At 36.1% G+C, this 21,448-nt stretch overlaps 1 protein-coding gene across 4 annotated transcripts; it reads right to left on the reverse strand.

Annotated features, from left to right (window-relative positions):
- Positions 1-3,906: 3,906 nt before the first annotated feature.
- LOC109054805 (zinc finger and BTB domain-containing protein 44-like) lies at positions 3,907-20,891 on the reverse strand. 4 transcript variants are annotated; one of them, XM_019072041.2, is made up of 7 exons: positions 20,561-20,891; positions 18,643-18,824; positions 16,976-18,096; positions 15,857-15,941; positions 14,259-14,410; positions 12,700-13,000; positions 3,907-6,792 (listed from the first exon to the last, which is right to left on the reverse strand). In XM_019072041.2, the coding sequence occupies exons 3-7, from the start codon at positions 18,063-18,065 to the stop codon at positions 6,459-6,461; spliced, it is 1,962 nt and encodes a 653-aa protein (XP_018927586.2). In that variant the 5' UTR covers positions 18,066-18,096; positions 18,643-18,824; positions 20,561-20,891; the 3' UTR covers positions 3,907-6,458. The 4 variants fall into 4 exon arrangements, with proteins under 4 accessions (XP_018927586.2, XP_018927588.2, XP_018927587.2 ...); XM_019072043.2 differs by lacking the exon at positions 18,643-18,824 and having other exon boundaries at positions 16,976-18,092; XM_019072042.2 differs by lacking the exon at positions 18,643-18,824 and having other exon boundaries at positions 20,561-20,890.
- Between the last annotated feature and the right edge of the window lie 557 nt (positions 20,892-21,448).

Here is a 21,448-nt window from a genome sequence, read left to right on the forward strand (position 1 = left end):
GATGTTTGATTTGTTGTATATGGCAGTGAACTCAAAAAGCATAGCATTCTTTTCCCTGACAGTGTGGTTTTAACTTTATAGCCACAAACAGATTCTGTGGCTTTACTATGTAATGTTTGAGTAGATTTTCAAGAACCATACTTGAATGTTTACATGTTAGTTTTACTTTCACTCTAGTACATTTCAGTGGTCAGTATTTGACTTTAAAAGTAAAACTAATAAAACATGTTTGAACATGTACACCTTTTTTAACCAGCGAACAATGGCGTTGTGCAGAGTAACATCCTTTTCCTACTTGATCTGGCATTGACAGAAGTTTTTGCTAGTGTCAGTGTTGATATCAAGAGCAACTGCAACCAGGAAAGTTGAACACAATAGAACAATACCAAACTTTCAAACATGAGCCACACCAACTTGAAATAAATTACTTTACATACGGGGCAACTTTAAAAACTACATTTAAATTGTATTGTAGATTTCAAATCATCAGTTGCATTTTATTTTATTTTAATTAAACAGGGTTGATGCATTTTCTGTGCATGTGAAATAGAAAAAAATAAAAGTTTGGCACATACTACTTCAATAATGAAATGCTTATTGTGCTTTTTATTTTCACTATTTTATCAATTTTATAAAAATCCGCTGAATTTACCTAGCAACAGTAGTCAGCTACGAAATTGTTCATTAACATCAGATGTAATTATATAATCTGCTGACAGACTTGCATTTTGCTTTTTGAACAATCTATCATTTGCAAAGTCAGTTTTCCTCCTTTCATTCTTCCATTAATTTTTCCTTGCTCTGCCACTGGAAGTTGTTAAACAAATATAAAGGTTTCCATTGCACCGCATTCGATGTGTTACAAGAAGAGTGTTTGTTTTGACAAATCAAGCTGAAACATTTATGTCAAACATTTTGGATAAACATAACTTGACCTTGGTTTCCCTCCATTTTCAGTTATGCAAGTAGTTACTGGCAAATTTCAGTCTAACTAAAGTTACACACATAATTTCAGGGGCAAATCTCTTTTATGACCCTTTGACCTAAACTCATGTTTTGGAATCTGTTTCAATAAATTTACAGCACGATTTGTGGCTTTCTTGTTGTTTTGACATAACAAGAACAGTAACTATGCAGCCTAATCCAGCACAGGTGGACACTGGCATAATCACCTCCAGATAGAGATATGATCATAGACTGAATGTGGCAGTGAGTGAGAGAGAGAAATGGGAGCGTACCATGTTACAATCTTCATTTTGGGTTAAGCTTAGTTCATTTAGGCTTACTTGTTCCCAAAGGAAACATTATATTTGTAGTAAATAAATACAGCCTCCAGAATCTCAAAAGAAATCCAGTCTGGCTGGCGGTAAATCAAAGTCAAAGAGGCATTTAAGTTCTGAATCTGAAAGACTAATGTTGCTTGCTAGTGGTCTTGGTCAATGGTTTATGACAAATCTGCTCATAAATCAAATCAGTGCCAGATGTCAAAATGGAGCATCATCAGAAGATAAATAAATGATACTATTTGGACCCATGTTTATACATTATGTGATGAATGTTATGAAGAGCAAGTACTCTGCATCTCAGATGCTTTTATATCATATTTAGACAACCTCTGCATCTGGAGAACACTTCGCATATATCTGTTTTGTTTTTTTTGGGATCCTGTTTGATAAATATGATTTCACCATTGCTGGAACCTTTCTACTTGACTAAGAGGCTTTGGCAAAGAAGAGAAGTGAATTGATCAAGGTGTTTATAAAAAAAGAGGCATTATTTGAAATAGCAGTCACTGGAACTAGAACCATATTGAAACACTTTCCAATTACTCTCTTTGGTTTGGTCATTACATAACGGTGGCAACGGTGGAGCTCTCCTTGTGAAGACTGACCAGCGTGGAGCAAATTCTTTTCAGCCCTCTTTACTCGAAACACATTTGAAATGTCATTAGTGATGAAGACATAAAGGTGCTGTAAGCTGTTTTTTTGGAATACCACATATAAAATGTCCCTACCTGGCAGATGATCATCTTGAGAAATTACAAGACAATCCCAGGCTCAGCAGCAAGAAAGAGTCATTAGAGCAGCCTGTGGTTTTTCAGCCGATCAGGAATGGCCCCTTTGCTTATGCAGGATTTTGGAAGTAGTGTTGCTGAAATGACCAAAGTGCCGGAAATAAGTAAAATGTCTGAAATCACTTTAGGACTCAACTAGTTCTGCTTAAAATAAATCATAATAAACATGTCTTGTATTTTTTTTTTTTTATTCTTAGGTCCATTAAGGAAAGCAATTTGAAGAGTAGCTGCCATGTATAATGCAAGATTAGGTTTACACAGAAATGCCATGTGTAACTCAACATCAAGAATGCAGGAAAACATATTTGAAGTCATTAGAATGTAAGGACATTGAAAATCGAATTGTAGTGAATGAAATTATAAATTTTATGCTCCTTTTCAAAACTTTAACAAAGTTTACACAGAGGAAGAGTAGTCTGTATTCAGTATTGATGTGCTGTGGTATAGAATAAAAAGGATTGTGGAGCCATATTGAAGAACTTTAATCCAGCACCGCAAAATAGATAGACAAAAGGTGGTTGTTATATAACTCCGTTTGACTAATGTTTGCAGGTGTAGAAGGCAAAAGGTTTGGCACAAGACGTGCCCTTTGATTTATGCCCGGTAGAACCATTGATGTCTTTCACAGTAAATTAAAGCGATGCTAGGTCATGTTGCCTGAAGCACTGATATGGCCAGCAGCAGTGGAAAACTAAAAGTGGTCATTGTCAATTTCACGGACATCATTATAAAATAGATTCTGGGCCAGTTTTTGACATTTTAAGATAGTAGTTCAGTCACGATTAATCAAAACCCTTCACTTTGTGAATGTTAACTGACTTGACCCATTTTTAGGGCTTTCTTTAACCACCCCTCCAGGGCTGATGTGGGTCACGCAGCCGGAGGACACCAAATCACAAGCAGGTGCTTGGACTCTGCAAATACTGTGATATGTCACAAAAACTTCATCTAGAATGCCAAGGTAAAATTAAAAGCCTCTCATTGTTTCTTTTAGCATATGTTTGTGCACCTGTCTGCCAAGAATTTCCTTATTACCGTCTTTTCACACACCAGTTTTTTTTTCTTAGATAGAAACCCCTGGTATATTCACACAAAATGTCAAGTGAGATGTTATATGCAGTGCAAAAACTTTTCAGCAGTTTATGAACATGGTCATACACATACACATACTTGTATAGAGGAACCTAGGGCCTCATTTATAAAATGTTTTAAATCTCTGCATTGTAAACGGCCCCTAATTAGTCATTATTACATAAAAGAGCACCAGTCAACATCCAAATCGTTGACTTGAGAATGAAGTTTTTATAAATCTGAACATTGACATGGATTTTAGCATATGCACACTCTAAGATCAAATATGTATGTTTTTTTAAATGGGGCCCCAGATTTATTCTGAACTTTATTTACCCAGCTGAATGATAGTATATGCACAATACACTGCAGTTCAAAAGTCTGAATTTTTAGTCTCTAATGCTCGCCAAGGCTGCCAAAAAGACAGCAATGAAATATAATTGCAAACTGAAGTAACTGTTCTATTTTAATATATATTTAATCAAATATAGAATAGAGAAAGTGTAATCCTGTGATGGCAAAGCTGTTACTCCAGTCTTCAATGTCACCTTTAGAAATCAAATATCCTATTATCAATATAGAATATTATTATTAATATCTTTTTGTAAAGCCTTGATACATTTTTTTTCAGGGTTAGAGTAATAGTTTAAAAAGAACAAATTTTTTAAATTTGTACATTAGTGTATATATGTTTTGGAAAATCATATGGCAAATGAGTATTTAGCAATAAGAATGGAAGCAATGAATTTATGCAAACTTGGGAGTGTTAGGCTGTAACCATTTACTGTAAATCTTAATGTACATAATGTTTTTACAAAACATCATTCAATAAGTCTGAATTGGCACAGAAACGGATGATAAGAACCACTGAAGAGATACAAAATGACTAATACATTTGTCTTTATGAAAATAAACACAAAACATACAGTTTAAACCATGTGTCGAATAGCACTTCAAAAATATTTTTAGTTTCAAGCTACATTTGAAGTCTACCAGCATCCTGTCTACAAAACATTATGAATTCATATCAATGCATGTTAATGCCAATAAAAATACAATACAGATCCAATATCCAAAGGCACAAGATACGACTAAAACTATAGGCTTTAAAAAAAAGAAAAAAGAATATAGAGAATATATATATATATCAATAAGACATGGTCACAAAAGCGAACACTACGAGGCTCAAGTTAAATAACTACACACTCACATTGATATACAAATGTACAAATTGACACTTTTTAAGGTAACTGTCATTGATACAGAATTTGGAGAAAAAAAAGCATTATGACTACTGAAATGTCACGTTTTCTTTCTGCTCAAACAACTGAACACCAAAGATTGAATATTGTATACAAAATGGTATTTGCACATATCTGAAACAACATCCAACAAACAAATCAACCCATGCTATATTGATTTTTTCCCCCTATATTTCTTTTTGCACGGAAAACATGCAAGTAGCACAAAGAGCAATCTGGGACAGACAGCCAATATTGTCTTATGGATAAATGCGTCACTACAAACTCTCAGACTATGAAGTAACTGAGTTTGAGATACAGCCAGCAGTCGCAAAAATGGAGAGAGTGAGATAAGCCGGAGACCGTCTCAAGGGAAATGACATCAGAGAAAGATATTGCAACCTAGTTTTTGTAACACAATGTGGTTTCTTTCACTGTTTGTACACTAACAATTCATATGTTTATCGCAGGGCACATGCTTTAGCCTTTTCCCTCGACTAGCCCCCTTTCTGTATTTCATTATCTTCAGTCATTCAGCTCATTGTCCACTGCAGTATAAAAGGTTTTAATTTTGGACCACGTGAATCATCCAAAACAATATTGCACAACGCTTATTAAAACTTTTTGTTCCCTACAAAATCATATTGGAATGGAGCAGCTTCGAGACTGACTGATTGCCAGGTGCAATATCACACGAAGGAAGCGAAGATACGCGATTGTTACGACAACCCGAACAAAACAAATGCTACATATTCCAAAGTCGCAATCAAGTTACATCTTCAATCAAGGCTCATGCCATAGTCACAAGGTGTTCATAAACTTTGTTTGTGAGAATATTAGGCACATTCAACGATGGCATCAAGCTATGGAGAAAATTCCATATTATAATTCCAACAGCAATAAAATGGGAAAGGCTATGGAAATATCACCTTCCTTCCACTCTATTAAAACGTGACCCATTTGACAATTCTTCTATATGTCACAATCAAAAGAAGAATGTTAAACCTAAAGAATTCACATACAGCTCTTTAGATCGAATTGACGAGTGGTTCGGAGAGCTGGGCAAGAGGCACAGTTTACAAAATTTAGCAGCATTACACATACAGCAGAAAAGAGGGCTAGGAAAACAGGGCTACTCTTCACATATACACGCATTCAAAACAACACACTAAAGCACATTAGATTAGTCAGTCAATGCAAAACATCCCATTGACAGGGTTTCATGGTTGTTTAGTGCCAGTCAGATTCAGTGTTTTGTTTCTGTACTGAACACACATGGAAGTAGTAACACAGTCTTTCACATTTTTCGGAAAGGTCCTCGGAGGACTGAAGCTTCCCAGTTTGTAACAGGTTTGTTTACAGTCGGAAGGGTCAGTTTGCGATAGTTTGGGCGCAGACATGAAATAGGAGAAAAGTCGCATAACAAATAGAGATCAGTCATAGCTGAACATAATGCAAAAAATGGTATAAAATGTGATTCTTTTTGACAGACCGCCACAAAGTGGTTAAAAATTTGTATATTATGAATTATGAATAAGAATATAAACTAAAAAATGTGCTTCCATGGAACAAATTCATTATAGTTACAGATATTAATGGGTTACTAATAAAAAGTCCCATTTTTTTATTTCACATTTTCTTTAAATTTAGAACCATGATCACTCTTTCATATAGATTTGTATGTAAATCCAAATCAAATGTGATTTTAAAACTATTTAAAATAACCCCCACAAATTAAAAGGCATTACACCAAGTTTATAAGCTGTTAAAACATACACTCTCAGAACAAAAGTACAAAAGTTGTCACTGGGGTGGTACCCTTTCAGAAGATACTAAAATGTACCATTTAGGTATTAATATATACATTATAGGTATTTATACTTTTAAGATACTGATATGCGCTCTTTACGGATAAATAAGGTACAAAGGTGTACCTTTTTCAGTGGTACCACCCCAATGGCAGCTTTGGTACCTTTTTTTATGAGAGTATAATAAACCGTCGACAACAGAAGTATTAAGTGTGCAACAGGACACTGACTGTTTTTATACATGTTTACACTTCTGGAACGTTTTCACTCAATTGTAATTGACACTAGTCTCTTCTTCTTTTTTCCACCTCTCTCCTTCTCTCCCTCGTCTTCCTCTGGGTCTTGCAGAGAGGTAACAGCAGCGGTGGACTTCGGGTGGTCCCCTTGTGCGGCCTCCCCTCCGTTCCTTGACCTGGGGTTTGGCGATTGGGAAGGAGGTGCAGAAGTGTGGTTGTCATAGTTCATGGTAGAGGAAACTTGAGAGATAACTGGTGTTTGGACTGAGGAAGAGGAGGAGAAGGTCTGCTCACTCATCTCAAAGTGTCCCAGCCCCTCTTCCTCTTGCATGTGACTCAGGTAGTCTGGGAGGAGGAACTCACTAGGGCAAAAAAGGGAGAGAAGGGCCAATGTTCAGAAAGTCATAAACTGACTCAACTTAAGGGAAAACCAACAAGTTTAATGATCTTTACAATCATCTTTTAGAATCGTAGTACCTTCATTGTTTTCTAAGCACTATAAGCTCAAACTTTTTCATGAAAAATACTTGAATGGGACTAAAACACAAAAGTAGGTTAAAGTAAAAATTGCTTTCAGTCTCCTCTGTGAAGCCACAATCTGAGGATGTCAAACCACTCAGAAGCAAGGTCAAAACAAAGTTTTTATGATTCATCCAAGATTGTGTTTTAAGTTTGGTATATGAGTCTAAGATTCTTTAGATTTTTTTTCTTTTTTTTTTTTTTTCTTGGACAGCCAGTCCAAGCATGTTCAAGTCTAACAATACATTTTGGCAAAATGTCCTCTGGCAAAACACTGCAGCTATCTAAACGAAAGTCAAAATTCAAAACTAGGGGGATTGTGGCTTGGCAGAAAAAGTGATATAGCAAGCAATCACAATTCAAACACTGATAGTTTAATCCATGAATAGGACTTAGATACACTAATGACATCATTTCCTATTTTTTTCACAGCAATTAGTTGCACTCTTGACACTATGATTTCCAAATTCAATGTTCTTAGCAGAAACTTTAAAGCAAAACTTTGACAGGTATTAATTTTTTTATTATTTTATTATTATTTTATTATAAAATAATTTAAAATATATTTTAAGAAAATGTTAGACATCTAATTAACCCAGTTAGCACTTTCCAATTTGTGCATTTTTGCACCTCTTAAAATTTTACTTCGAAATGAACTCCCTGAAATTAAAGCACTTTGAAAATTATGGCTGTAATGCTGGCTTTCTCTTGCAATCACAACACATAAAACTTTATCGGGATACATGCACGACCACTCCCTCTCTTAATAAGCACATGTCAAACTATTGCCTCAGCACTGTAACTTGCATAGAGACTGTTTATTTGTGCCTGACAAAGATGAATAGAACACAGATCCTAAGAGAGAGGGCTTAAATCTAATAAACGGTTGGATGAAGTAAGGGAGTCTAAGTGTTGCAGGAACTCAATGCATAAAAGCACCTGACTCCCTTCCCTCTGCTTTAATGAAGGGCTACCGTCATGAAGGTTACCTCAGAAGAGTCTCCTCTGAAATGCAGACAATGATTCCACTTCATTTTAAAAACCTATTTAGCAGTAATAAGCTGACGTAGGATTGATTTCCCTGCTCACTCCAAATGTTTACATCTCAGTGCTTCTTTTCCTAATACACAGTCCAACTCTCACTACTTCCAAAATGGAATCAAAGCCATGATTATTCCATTTAGAAAATACTTGTTTTCAAATGAAAGTCGCTTAGTTGGTTTTTTCTGGAGGACACATCTAGGAGGATACACGTGCCAGTTTAAGAATAGAATAAAAGGAAATCTGAAGGGTGTGTATGCCCATGTGTTAAAGCTAGTCAGAAACAAATAAACATTGTACTTTTCATAATACTAATCAGGACAGTCAATAGAGGAGATTTCAGTGATTTCCTGAAAGCTCTATTCATCGAGTAATGTTCTGCCAAATGCAGTACAATGCAACTGGGTGTTACCCTGGATTGCGTTAAACCTGTTAAAACTAAGCAGGAAAGACATTTCATCTGATGGATGCATTTTGTCAATCACACCTCAACGAGAAAAGCCTATCACCTTCAACTCTCTTTGAAAATACACAATATTTTACCAGAAATACTTTGCAAAAAGGTTCAATCGGTTGACATTAGTTTATGCATTATGGTATCATGAACTAACAATCATTAAAGAACTGATTAATCTAGGTTAATGTTAATTTATAAATTATTTATAATAATTATAAACTATTGTTCATTGGTAATAATGTTCATAATACATGAATTACTTTATATTAATTTAAATGTTAAAAATGTCAGTAAGATTTTGCCAAATAATTAATATGTATGCAGCAAGCATGCATAAAAGTGTCATGAAAGTTGTTAAAATGTCTTATGACTACTAAATTGAACGTTCTATTCATCAAAGAATATTTTGCATCAAAAATGCATCATGGTTTCCACAAAAATATTAAGCTAATATTAATTTATTTTCAATTTTGACAGTAAGAAATGTTAGCTGAGCACCAAATCAAAATAAAAATGATTTCTGAAGACTGAAGTAATGGCTCTTGAAAATTCATCTTTGCCATCACAGAAATAGATTCATTTTCAAATACGTTAAAACAGACAAATATGTTTCACAATATTACTATTTTACTCATAGGCGGAGTTTCACTTTTATGCGTGGGGGGCACCCACTGGCAGACGAGCCACGAGCACTTTTTTTTTTATATGTTCTACATCTCATGTATTTATGTAACACATATTTTACATTAAAAATAAATTTAGAATGACCAATAACTGGTGTAGAGTAAAAAAAAGGCAGAAAAGCCACCTCTTTTTCCAAATTGCGTGTGACCACTATCTTTCTTTCATCTCTTCTGATAAATTTTCAGTCAAATCGTTCTATGTGTGCTAGATCAGAGCCAGTTTCTTATTCTCCTCATAACTGAGAAACTTATTTCTGATAGCTGATCTAGAGCCCTGCATTTCAGCCAACTTTTTTACTCGGACTGGGCTTCGGGCCAATTTTCACGTCATAATTCAGACGTGGGCCGGGCCTCGGGCCTGCTTTAGGCTTCTCCTTATTTTTATATTTTAGACATCCATCAATTAGTGATGAAAAAATTGCTGCGCTGGTGGAAACAACACAAGACGCTACCGCGACTGTCAAGAGTGGCGTCAGTGCAGCTGAACAGTTCTGCGTTCAAATGCACGCAATAGCCTTATAGGGTTAGTTCACCCAAAAATGAAAATTAGGCTGCGTTTTACTCACCCTGAGGCATCCTAGGTTTATATGACTTTCTTCTTTCAGACGAATCCAGTCGGAGTTATATAAAAAATTGTCTTTGATCTTTCAAGCTCTATCATTGCAGTCAGCAGGTGTTGCATTACTTCAGTCCAAAAGAAGTGAAATAAAAAGCGCCCTTTCTTAAAAAACTGTGTCTCACACGGCTCCGGGGGGTGAACAAAGGCCTCCTGTAGCGACTCGATGAGTTTTTGTAATAAAAATATCCATATTCAAAATGTAATAATCACTTTAATTTAGCTTGCGTCAACAGTTGTACACAGAAACAGTTCCGGGAGCATGACGTATGGGTTCAGCGTTGCGCATGCGCCGGTGAGTCTCGTGGAAACCAACGTTTGTTTACAGGATCAAAAGAAGCAAAGTTTCCTTACTTTAGCAAAGGAAAACCAGTTTCCTCTTGGCTTATATCGAAATCCTCCAAAATTCTTCTTTACAAATCCTCATTTTGTACTTCTAATTAGTGACTGTTGTTTTGTTTTGATCTCTCCGCTTCGTTTCTGCATGTGTCACTTCTGAGTGGTGAATGGGCAAAACTAACCTCATACGTTATTCCCCCAGAACTGCTTCCATTTACAACCGTGAGACCTAGATTCAAGTGATTATTACGTTTTGAATATGGCTATTTTTCTTATAAAAACGCATTGATTCGCTACAGGAGGCCTTTGTTCACCCCGCCCGAGCCGTGTGAGACACTTTTTTTTTTTTATGTTTTTTTAAACGCTTTTTATTTCACGTCTTTTGTACTGAAGCAAGGCAACACCCACTGACTGCAAGGATAGAGCTTGAAAGATCAAAGACAAATTTTAATGTAACTCCGACTGGATTCGTCTGAAAGAAGAAAGTCATATACACCTAGGATGCCTCGGGGTGAGTAAAATGCAGCCTAATTTAAATTTTTGGGTGAACTAACCCTTTAAGCTTGCCGCAAAGCACTGGCAAAATTAATTATCATAAATGTGTCAGGGGGAAACAGTAAGGAGATATTTGAATTATTTACTAATAAATAGTGTTTTCTGAGTCGGTGTCGCAAGGATGAAGATGCAGATCCTGACTCGGCATCTCCTCATTAGACGTGCCTTTAGAGAGAAGTGCATCTTTAAGGATTATGATGAGTTTTTTTTTTGTGCATCATGTTTGTTTTCTTTATATATAAAAGCACAACGTTTTGTTGATATTGTGAGTGCACACAAACAAAAGTAGACCCCTTACAGTTACGAATGATTTATTACTCAGTCTTACTGTGCGATCACACCGCCGCCGTCAAGAGCGTCAATGGGGCCAGAAGTCATTCATTTTCAATGTGGGCCGGCATCGAGCAGTGGCGAGGCGTGTCTTGTGCATTAACGTTATAGGAATAAGAATCTAATGATATAATAAATAATAGTATAATAGTCCCAGTTCACTTTTAAACCTTTAAATCAATTTTCATGATTATACTTACATTAAGTAATGTTTATACCTGATTATACTTACTTAAGTAACATTTTCAGTGCATGACTTTTACTTGTATCAGAGTATTTTTACAGTGTGGTATTAATGCTTTATACATTATTAGGTAAAAGATCTTAATACTTCATCCAAAACAATATTTAATGATGTTAACTTATAACGTTACCCTCCTTGTGGATCAACAAGTTTTTTGCTTTGCGTCCCTTTAAATACAAGATAAGCATTCGATCTACGTCAGGGCGTCCATGAATCTTTCTACAGCATTGTTGGCAGGGCAGCCAGAGCGATTTTTGACGCTCTTGATGGTGGCGGTGTGAATGCACAGTTACCTTTATGAGCAAAAATGAAGGCGTATCCACTGAAAAATATTCAAGCGATTGCGCTGGCGCCTCCATGTGCCGCAAAGCGTGCTTTAGCTTGCAATCTCCGCACAAACTATTGGATATAGCGCACATTTATCTAGGTTTAACATTTAAACATTGATATATGCATGAACGGTTTTATATCTATAGATTTTATTTTATGCAAGTCGTGATGATTTGAGAAGGCTAAATTGATCAGGGCTAAGGCCTACATTTGAGGCCAGTGTGAGTGCAAGCTGCAGTAGTCTGAAAAAGTTTGGATATATTTGTCCTTCCGTACTTCATCTCTTAGATTCTCAAGAGTGATCGGCAATGTGATCGCACATTTTACAAGATCTATTTCAGCTGTCACAAGCTGAGGGTGAATCTTAAGGATTGCGTACATGCTTAGTAGAGAACTGATGCCGTTTTTCTCACAACTGAATACTGCGTCATATGCCACACTCGAGGCCAAGGCTTCATGTGAAAATCGCCTGTCCAAATCAGCCAGCAGTGACTCAGTCCACCACTTTTTTGTTTGTGGGTTTATTTAAAAAAATACAACGAATTTAGATTGTTTAGTTTACTTGATTGAGTGGGTTTATATTGTTCTCGAAGTCCCCTTATGTAGCCTATCATGACAAGTCAAAGTGGGAACATAATGAAAAGTGAATCCTCTGGTGTTTAATTTTGATAGGTATTTTTTTAGCCCAAAATGTACTTATTCTACCCACTAAAATAACAAGATAATACAAATAAAATGAGAAAATAAAAATTATTTAATTTTGATATTTTATTCATAGCTCAGACAAAATCATGATTGGCTCTCGTCCAGCCCCCCCTAAACTCCGCCTATCATTTTACTGTGTTTTTGATCAAATTAATTTAGACTTGGTGAACATTATTTATTTGTAAGTTAAACATTAATCAGTATTAACAGTGCTGTACATTGTTAGGTCATGATGACACCTAATGCGTTAACTATTGTTAACGAATTTAACCTTATTGTGAAGTGTTACAATTTTACCTAATACACATATTCTTCAATACAGTTAAATAATTTCTACCCCCAATTCAAAAAACGCATCTGCAACCTCGACATGGGATGAAGGGATGAACGGCCGAACGTACAAAGCTAAATTTGTACTATATTTTCTTAGAATGTTCAGCTCTTCCTCACCTGGTCTGGAAGTAGTTTGCTAGTTCTGACGCCTCATGGTTGAGACTCCTCAGGTGTACGATTAAATTGCCGGAGTTGGTAAACATGGCGCCGCACGTTTTGCACTCGTAAATCCGAGGCTTGCGGATGATGTGGCGAGACACCCTCATGTGATGCTTATATTCACCGAAGGAAGTGAAAGTGGCGCTACAGATCTGGCACCGGAAACAGCGTTTACCTTCGTGCTTCAGCCGGTGCATCTTCAGAGAGTAAGCCCGCGTAAACTTTTTCCCGCAGCGGTCACACTGGAATGGCTTTATACCTATAGAGAAAAAAAAAAGAAAAAAAAAAAAAATTATAGTATCCTATATCAGAAAACAGGACATAATTATCAAATACTGAAGTCGAATGAGACTGAAAGGAACGTGGCAAGAATGTGTCTTTGTTTTAGTAGGCTGTGTGCTAACTGAGCTACAACTGCTAGGAAATTACAAAATAACCAAACACATCATTCTGCTCATGCAAATAATGTATATTGTAAAGGTTCAATCTAGCAATATATGTCAAGTTAGGTATGTTGTTCATTTAACTCACATCTAAACCAATTGCATACAATCACTTTCACCAGTCCATAACTCATCGATGTAATGAGGAGCAAACAAAACGCCATCTCTGTATAAACTAACAAAGAGATTAGGATGAATCATGTTGTCTTCTTCTCCAAACAAGACCTTCATGTAACACAGGGCCTGATATTAAGCTTTTCCATGTTCTGATGTGAAAGCTTAAAATTCATTTCAAAAACATTTCAACAATAAAGTTTTAGTAGCTGAAGTATTAGCAAAATGCTTTTATAAAGAAGTTATCCACAAAGAACTACAAACACTATATTATAGTCACTATAATCTTATTAGGTCATGTAGTATTTTAACTCTTAAGTCGGGCTGGGCGATATGGCCAAAAATATTCTTACTATTTTTCTTTCTACACATCATACGACATCAATATTTATCACAATATTCATTCACCATTAATTGAAACATGGATGAAAAAAATACCTTGGTTGTATGTATGATACTGATTAAAAATAATAATCTTATGAATATTATTACTTTTATTTCAAGAAGCACATTTTGATATGTAATAGTAATATATTTCTGTAAGTTCAAGTTGAGCTGAACCTTTATTTTGATAGAGTTGTCGTGAAGATCTGAGCTTCAGAGTGTAGATGACAGTAGTTTTTCTTAAATAAAACTGTGAAAAGCTTGTGAAGTGACATTCAAAACAGCTCTGATGGAGTTAAAGTTCATGTGTTGAAAATCGGTGATATTAGTGGCATGCACTGATTTGCTGTTGTCGTGTTTATTTCTGCGGTGTGAGATTGTTAGATTAATCCATAGGCTTAAAATGTCCAGAGCTTATCATTATAAAAATCTATTTTATTGCAGACTCAATATGATATTGTTTATTGCCTAGTCCTAAGCGTCCCCTTTAAAAAAGCAAAATGTAAAAAAGTTATTTCTTTTCACATGCGATGCCTCTGTCAATGTCGAGTCCAGTAATAGCAGAGGTTCTCTCACCAGAGTGGATGAGCATGTGCTGCTTGAGATTCTGTATTCGAGTGAAGCGGACGCCACATGTAGGGCACTGGAAGGGCCGTTCAGGACCGTTGAGTCCTGGGCGAGTGGAAGGGCTAATGTACAGGTGGTATGGGTACTGGACATTCTCCAGCCTGGAGAAAGAGTGACAGAATAAGAGACTAAATTAGATGAGCCAATTGCACACAGAGGCTAAGTAGTCATTAAAGGGATAGTTCACTCAAAAATGAAAATTAAGTCATCAATTACTCACCCTTGTGTTGTTCTAATGCGTATGCCCTTCTTTTTCAGACCACAAAAGGAGATAAAAAAAAAAAGTCTTGCATGTGCTTTCCATTTAATTGAAGTATATGGCGATCAACATCAAGCTTTTAAAAAAGACGCTAAAGTATCACAGAGTGGTCACATGAGACGTGTCAAATATTCCAAGTGTTCTGTGGGTATACGATATGGTTTGGTTAGAAACAAACTTAAGTTTAACATATTATGTAACGAATAAAAAATGGGACATGAAAAACAACGCCTAGAAATCCCCCCAAAAATCTGTGTAGTTTGTTTACCGAGTTAAATAACTTTTTTTTATGAGTTATCACAGATGCAGTCATGCACAGAAACCAACGGCCAAGTCAGGATATTTGTTAAATAATGTTTAATTTCAGTCTGCTTCTTACCAAACCCTATCATATACCCGCAGAAAACATGGTATATACATCACATGTCACTATGACCACTCTGTGATACTTTAGCGGAAAAGCACACGTGAGACACTTTTTAAAAGGATACTTTTTGTGGTCCAAAAAAGAAGGGCAGAATTTTTGAAGCTTCAGTTTGTCTACATCTAGTCAACGCTAGACGGTCCTACAGACAACAGTATTGCTCTCATGACTGATCGGCAGACTTCCTTGTTTAGTTTGTTAAGCATTTAGAGGAAAACCATGATGTCATGACTGTAGTACTGTAGTGCAGTACTTTTTTATTGTAAAGTTATTGTTTGTAAATATATATGACATGTTGATTTTCTATTTCATGACCACTTTAAATGAATAAATGTAAATTTGGGTGGGAATGTGCCACACTAGTCTTCAAATTGCCTTTTGAGTATTTTACTTGTATTCATGCTATCAATACTGTTTCCTTGGTCTACAGATCCACAGAGATCAGCCCACAAAAGTTTAAGGCTAACATATAACACATTTAGTCAGGTATATCAAGTTGTCATATAAAAGCAGACTTCACTGCTAAGACGGAAAGCAGTGTCTTTTTTTATCCCATTTGTTTTGCATCATACCATTTCCCTATTCTTCCAGTATTCCAAAAGGCAAATTCAGGTCCAAGAAGTTTCCAGAAAGTCTGCCAACTAGCTTCTCTGGCCTCTTGGCAAGAAATCCCCTTCTTAATAGCCACTACAATATCACAGAAGCCTCTTCTGCTTAATAAGTAAGTATACATGAGGAAAGACGATGATGAGAAGACTAAAATATTATGTCCCTCCTCAGAGGGGCCCTTTAGTTCAATCATAAAATTGAGACGTCGTAAAAGGATACTCTGTAAAAACAACACAGACACCAAAGGGGTCTTACCTCTCATCCTCCTCCATGTGACCAGTAGTGTTTGGAGTGCCCTGCATGGATTGGAGACCCTCCGTCACCCCCTCATCCAGGGAGCCTGAAGAGAGAGCAGAAGGTCGTTTCTGAACCTCTGTTCCAGTAAAATCTTAATATTTTGTCATCTGCTTTTATTTTAAACTGATACAGCCTCAGTTAAACGTTCTCATAAGTGCATGAAATAATCAGAGAGTAACAGTCTGATAAATATGAGGTAAATATGACATTTAAAAGTTAAGTAAACATAAGGTTGATCCAGTAAAATGTTAACAGCAATTATGACTTTGGTAATCTACTGACTCACTAAACTCGCGGGTCAATGTCATATGAAAGTGCTTACAATAAAGAAATGTCACAGATGTGTTCTAAACTTGATTTCTAAAACATTTTTCCAAGTCCGCATAAATGTACTCCTTGCATTCATGTTGATTTCATATGGTTTGGAAGAACTTTCAGGAAGGTTTCAATTTAATGACTTAAATGTCATGTGCAACTATAAAGAAAAAAAAATTCATATAAATGAAAACACATCATAATTGCAATAAGTGTTGTGAAATATACACTGCTATTGAAATTTTTGGGGCTAGTAAGAGTGTTTATGAATGACGACACATGGTCACCAATGCTGCATTCATATGACCAAAAATACAGTAAAACTAATATTGTGAAATAATACAATAATTGTTTTCTATTATCTCATATTTGATGGCAAAGCTTATCACAAGTTTTATTAACGTTATTAAAATAATAACAATTATTATCAATGCACAGCCACTGCTATTTTTCAGGATTATTTGATTTTTGTAACAGCATTTTGTAACATTATAAATGGCATTAATGTCACTTTGATCAATTTAATGCATACTTGCTAAATACAAGTATTAATTTCTTTAAAAAAAAAGACTGACCTAACATTTAAAAAAACAGTTGTATTTTTCAAGATAATATTTTTTTTTTTTTACAAACATCATGAATTATTAATTCATAAATTTCATTACTTTTTCGAGTGTCACACCACATGATATTTTACAAAATAACCAAAATATTGAAATAAATTTAGGGTATCACTATTAGGTAAAGAGTAAAGGGTCTTACCAATGGATGAGGACTGAGGGCTGATGAGTAGATCTTCTTGGGTGTGGTCATTGCCAGGAACCGTCTGCTGGTCACTCAGAGAACTGTGTGGAGCACTGACTGGTTGAGAAACTTCTTCATGCACTTCTTCATCACTCAGCCTTTCCACCTTCACCTGCACATCTTCTTCTTCCTCCTCCTCCTCCACCCCTGCAGCTCCCCCTACGCCCAGGCTGCGTGGGCCCTCACAGGCCAAATACTCCACTAATGCCCGTCCACTAGAGTCCTGCCCCGGTGCTCCAGATGGTTCCAGGAGGCCTTCAGGTAGTTTTGACTTTTCTGCTGCAAACCGCCGGTCCACACCAAAGGGGTATGTCCAGGAGAAGGCCAGAGATGGTTCCAGAGCCTGCGCTGAACTCTCTGGGAAGGAGGAAGAGGAGGGAGAGGGGTTGGGGACTTGCGGAGAGGTTGAGGATGCTGGTTGCGGGCTCGCAAAGCCTTTGCGCTTACGTCTAGACTCACGGCACACAGGAATGGGCCGCTCCGGTACGCTGCATTCGGATGAGACCGGAGATGGCGAGAGGGCATCTACAGGGGCGAGGGTGCAGCTCGTATTGCCTTCAGGAGTCTCTTGGGGTCTGTGTAAAACTGGAGGCTGGGTGCTACCAGGACCTCCTGCTCCTGAGGATGCAGAGTTCCACAGGATACTGGACTTCATAAACTCAGAGCAAGTGTTGGCCACCGCAAACATCTGCATGTAGCTAGCAGCTGCCAGTACGTCGATGATATTCTCCGTACTAATGGATAGGGTGGACGTGTATGCATATTCCAGAAGAGGAGCGAAACCTGCGACCGTCACGTGTTGGAGATCCAGCACATGTTTGTTATCTTCACCTACTATTACAGTGTCTTCTTCAGCTGGCTTCCCTGACAGCTTCGCTCGAAGGAAGTCACTACAGCAGGCTAGCACTACCTTATGGGCAGAGAACATCTGGCCTTGTACACGGATGGTGACGTCACAAAAGTGGCCCTCACTACGTAGGGTGTTGAGCTTATCCAAAAGCTCTTGGCTGTGGTTGGGGGAGTTGTGAGTGAAGGTTTTCACACCCATCCTTCACAGCAGGAAGAAGAGTCTGGACTGCCTGGAAAGAATTAGATACTTTAGTGCAACAAAATGACTAATAAAAGCAAGTTATGTTTACACGTTTGGATATAATTGAGCTACAGCAGCTTTTTGATCGGTTGTAGTTCTAAACATTACACAATCTGTAACTGAATATTTGAAGTAGGGATGTAAGTTTGCAGGAATATTCATAATCATTCAAATTAAAGGGATAGTTCACGTAAACATTAAAATTCTGTCAACATTAACTCGACATAATTTAATAAAGTGACAAACCTGTATGACTTTCTTTCTTCTGTGAAACATAAAAGTAGATATTTTGAGGAATGTTGTTCTCAGAACATTTTATTTTATTTTTTGTAGAAGAAAGTAAGTCATGCAGGTTTAATACAACATGAGGGTGAAATGATGACAGAATTTGTATTTTTGGGTGAACTATCCCTTTAACAATCAATCAATTGTTAAACATTAGTGATGCAAAAACATGAGAACTCCAAATATCTTGCACACATAGCCTACTTTAAATTTTTTATTAAATATTATGTGTGTAATAATAAAAAAGTACCTGCAAAAAATGACTTTTTCAAATTGTACATTTTTTATGTTTTCCTCCCAAGTAATAGTTCATCCATCTCACTTATGTCACTGGCAAGGAAAATTTCTCCTCACTGCTGATCTAGCAAAGCTACTTATACAGACAGAAGACATGCGGCTTTACACCTTCAGCACTTTTCAGTTCCAGTGGTCCTTATGACACAAAGCACAAGCACATACTTAGAATGATTCAGAACTGAGGAATCCTGATTTTGTCACATTTCCAAGCCCAAATAAACTCCCTCAAATAACATCTGCCGAAAACTGGTATTGCATTGCTTGGATCCAGCTGACAGCTAACAGAGGGATGGCAGATATGTCTAAACTATATGGATATCCAAATGAGTCCGGCTTGGTTTTACAGAGAAGGGATCATCTCTGGTCCTTGACTCATCCTGTTAAACATTTGCAACTGCAGTAGAGATAAAGTAAGCTAAGAAACAGCTAATAAAACTCAATTAATTCTTAGAAAGATAATACTTTCAATTCTTAGAATGGCAAGATGCATTCCACAGTGACAGAGACTTTACAACAATTTTGGGACAAATGAAAGCGTAGAGCTACAAAATAGACATAAATCCCTTTTGGCACTGCACATTTTTGGAGAAAATGTTTATAAAATGCATTGTTTAAGGATATTAGAGTTAATGTCGTAGCTTATATTAACAGTAAATAAATTAAATTAGATTGTTTTAAAGGTTTATAGCCCACATCAACATTATTCTAAAAATGCCACAAAAAAGCAAAATTGACATAAAACGCAAAATTACGACATCATGACAAAAATATCAGATTTAAAATATCAACTATCTATTATAAAATATCAACATGTCATAACTATGACTAAAGTCTTAATTATGAATTAGTATGTCATCATTTTTACTTTTTATGTCAGAATTATGATTTACTATATACATAAACATATATATATACATATATACATATATATATATATATGTAATGAAAAGCCTGGATATTTTAAATAAGTATTAATCAACTACTAACTTTTATATTTTAGGAAGGGTAAGAATTGTACAATTGTTCATCATAATTAGAAGAAAGCTGAAAGGTGAATAAGATATATATATATATATATATATATATATATATATATATATATATATATATATATATATATATTCTTTTCTTGAGTTAACTATTCCTTTAAAAGGATTTCAAAACGAATATGAAGACAGGTTCAATATATATATATTGAAGATTTATCCTGATTACCCATTTAAAATGTTTTGAAATGAATTTAAAATGAAAGGGTCATTTAGAGGAAACGTACCATAAATGTCATACCAATATCAAAAAATATTAAAAACAAAATACTTAATTACAGATATCCATCCATTAATAGTAACGGGAAGGGACAATGGCATCTTATAGCTGGCTGTTAGAGAAAGTTAGAGGGGCGTGGCTTTACACACGAGTTGCTTTTGTTTATGTATCAAATAGCAAACATTTATTCCCAGTAGTAGCCGTAACAGTATAATTCTCACTTGTTTATATCCAACTCCCAAATCAAAGGTTTAGACTGATGCATCTGATGCACACCTGAATATCTGAATCACCAAAAACTGCGTATTTTGACAGGTTGGATGTGGCCTGCTATTGTGCGATGTGTAAACCAGAATTAGGTAACGATTAATATATGAAAGCCCAATGCGAGTTAACAATGTGACATTATCATAAACTCGTGCACAAAAGATACTCAAGAAAATGAACAGGCATTTAGGATTTCAGAGTCCGAAAACAACGTCCAGCTAACCTGCAGCATTCATTGGCTAGCTCGCTAATCTCTGACGACGGCTAAAACGGTGTCGTCAGTGTCAACACAGTGTACGAAACATTACTTGAGTTGGATGTATATCTGTGCAGCTCACCGGTAACAAAGAATGGACGAATCCGTTGAAATGTAAGACAACTATAAGCGCATGAATGTGACCCAGCAGCGAGCTAACTAGCCGCTAGCATTCTGACACTTGCACAGAAGTACTGTCGCTTCTTGACAGCATCGTCACATCCATATAAATCACGAAGTCGAGTACCCCCGCTTGTATTAAATAGCAAAATCATAAAAAAAATAAGTCTGTTCAAAATTTCACTATGTATAAAATGCATTGGAATCTCGTCTGACAGGTTTGAGGCTGATGTTTACATATTGTATCCCAGAATGCTTTTCAAGGGGCTCGTGCCGAGTCGTGCGACTGACCTTTCATATTTTGCTGATGATTTCAAAAGCGCTGTGATGACGCAATAACACAAAATAAAAGCACGATTTTCATTTTTGTAGACCATTTATAAGGTATCAAAGAGTTTTTGTTGTTAAAGTTGTTGTTTAAATTTGTTTCAGACTGCACAGTTATAGGTTACTGGTTTTACAAAGCTCTTTTGTCAAGTGTTGTTTTGCCCCTTTTTAGATTATGAAATAACTTTACATGTGACAGGTAGTTACAACTGTATTCTTAAAAAAAAAGAATCTGATTTAATGTAGTAAACTTACCTTTCACCTCACAAAATCTACTGGACTAAGCATATATGCACAAAAGTCTCTTACACAGACTCTTTATTTAACTACATTTGCATCTTCTCTGTGTTTTAATTGGCACCCTGAGGTTTCATCTTTGTTTCCAATATTTTGTTAGTCTGGACATACAACTTTTCACGCATTTGTTCTGTATGCACAGCTGTTCATTGATGAAATGTTTTATGAATTCATTTGTACACATTAGGTAACAGTGTAGCTATTGGTTAACGATGTGTTGACATGG

The sequence above is a fragment of the Cyprinus carpio genome, chromosome B5 (assembly GCF_018340385.1).
Source record: "Cyprinus carpio isolate SPL01 chromosome B5, ASM1834038v1, whole genome shotgun sequence".
Classification (NCBI taxonomy): Eukaryota; Metazoa; Chordata; class Actinopteri; order Cypriniformes; family Cyprinidae; genus Cyprinus; species Cyprinus carpio.

What these genes read in the sequence shown, in the direction of transcription:
- LOC109054805 (XM_019072043.2), bottom strand. Translation starts at nt 18,065, where the DNA reads ATGGGTGTGAAAACCTTCACTCACAACTCCCCCAACCACAGCCAAGAG. An exon ending in CCCTCAGTCCTCATCCATTG is followed by an intron (nt 15,942 to 16,975) that starts GTAAGACCCTTT and finishes CTCTCTCTTCAG; the next exon opens with GCTCCCTGGATGAGGGGGTG. An exon ending in CACATGGAGGAGGATGAGAG is followed by an intron (nt 14,411 to 15,856) that starts GTAAGACCCCTT and finishes CTCTTTCTCCAG; the next exon opens with GCTGGAGAATGTCCAGTACC.